The 1035-nt window shown below is 51.3% G+C and overlaps 1 protein-coding gene across 1 annotated transcript in view; it reads left to right on the forward strand.

Annotated features, from left to right (window-relative positions):
- Positions 1-705, forward strand: part of LOC106937656 (DEP domain-containing protein 7-like) — a 16418-nt gene extending 15713 nt beyond the window's left edge. Inside the window, exon 12 of the mRNA XM_015019278.1 lies at positions 319-705. Within this exon, the coding sequence (XP_014874764.1) occupies positions 319-530 (212 nt within the window). The 3' untranslated portion in view covers positions 531-705. The remainder of the gene's footprint in view (positions 1-318) is intronic.
- Positions 706-1035: the final 330 nt, after the last annotated feature.

The raw sequence follows: 1035 nt of genomic DNA on the forward strand, positions 1-1035 counted from the left end.
GACTGAACCCAGCTGAACCCCACTGAACCCGACTCCCGACTGAACCCGGCTGAACCCGACTGAACCCGGCTGAACCCGGCTGAACCCGACTGAACTCGACACCCGACTGAACCCGACTCCCGACTGAACCCGACTCCCGACTGAACCAGATTGAACCCGGCTGAACCAGACTGAACCCGGCTGAACCCGACTGAACTGTAGTGTTTTTATTTCAGACCTGCAGAGCAGCTTTAGAGCCACTGGAAAGAAAATCTGTCTCTAATCTCAGCAGCATGGTGATGGTGTTTCCACGGTGATCGTGTCGCTCTCTTCCTGCAGCCTCTCCTCCCGGTCCGCCGGCCTCCATCCAGGCTCCTGATGACGCAGCAAAGCTCAACACCCAGCAGGCTCTGTGGGAGCTGCTGAGCAGCATCGACCTGGACCGCAGCATGGCGGCGAAGGAGAGGAGGCGTCTGCTCAGGCAGTTCTGCTCCGCCCATCCAGAGATCTTCCACCAGTACTTTGGCGACTCCGCCGCCTCTCAGATCTAGTCAAACTTTGATTTCCTGCTTTTGAACCGTTTCTCCATGTTTTCTGGATCCTTTCAATGTATTTTTTATGCAGTTTCTGCTTCTTGTATTTCCTATGCATGTTTGTTTGTTGACTTGCTTTATTTTCTAACATAATTGAATAAACTTTATTGATTTCCACAAAGAATATTCCACAGAAGCATCTCCTGGATGTAGCCTCCAGGTTTTTGCTAGCTCTGCTAATCCAGCTCCTTTGCTTTTGCCGCTCCCTCTCCTGTCCGTGGTCTGCATCATGAAGCCTCTATTTTTTCAGGATTCATTCAGTTTTCCCAGGAAAATTCAAGGACTTTCAAGGTAAGTTTTGAAACTTTTCCAGCATTTTGGAGATTAAAAACAATATATTTTAAAACTGCAAGCGCCGTTGGAGTTCCTCGCAGCTCAGTGCGGCTCTGGCCTCGTGGCGACCGGGGGGCTCCAGCAACGCCACCCTCTCACTGACGCTCTCGCACCTTTCCTCACCCGTCTG

Source organism: Poecilia latipinna, unplaced genomic scaffold, assembly GCF_001443285.1.
Source record: "Poecilia latipinna isolate Pla-1442-1.1 unplaced genomic scaffold, P_latipinna-1.0 Scaffold2401, whole genome shotgun sequence".
In the NCBI taxonomy this organism is placed as follows: domain Eukaryota; kingdom Metazoa; phylum Chordata; class Actinopteri; order Cyprinodontiformes; family Poeciliidae; genus Poecilia; species Poecilia latipinna.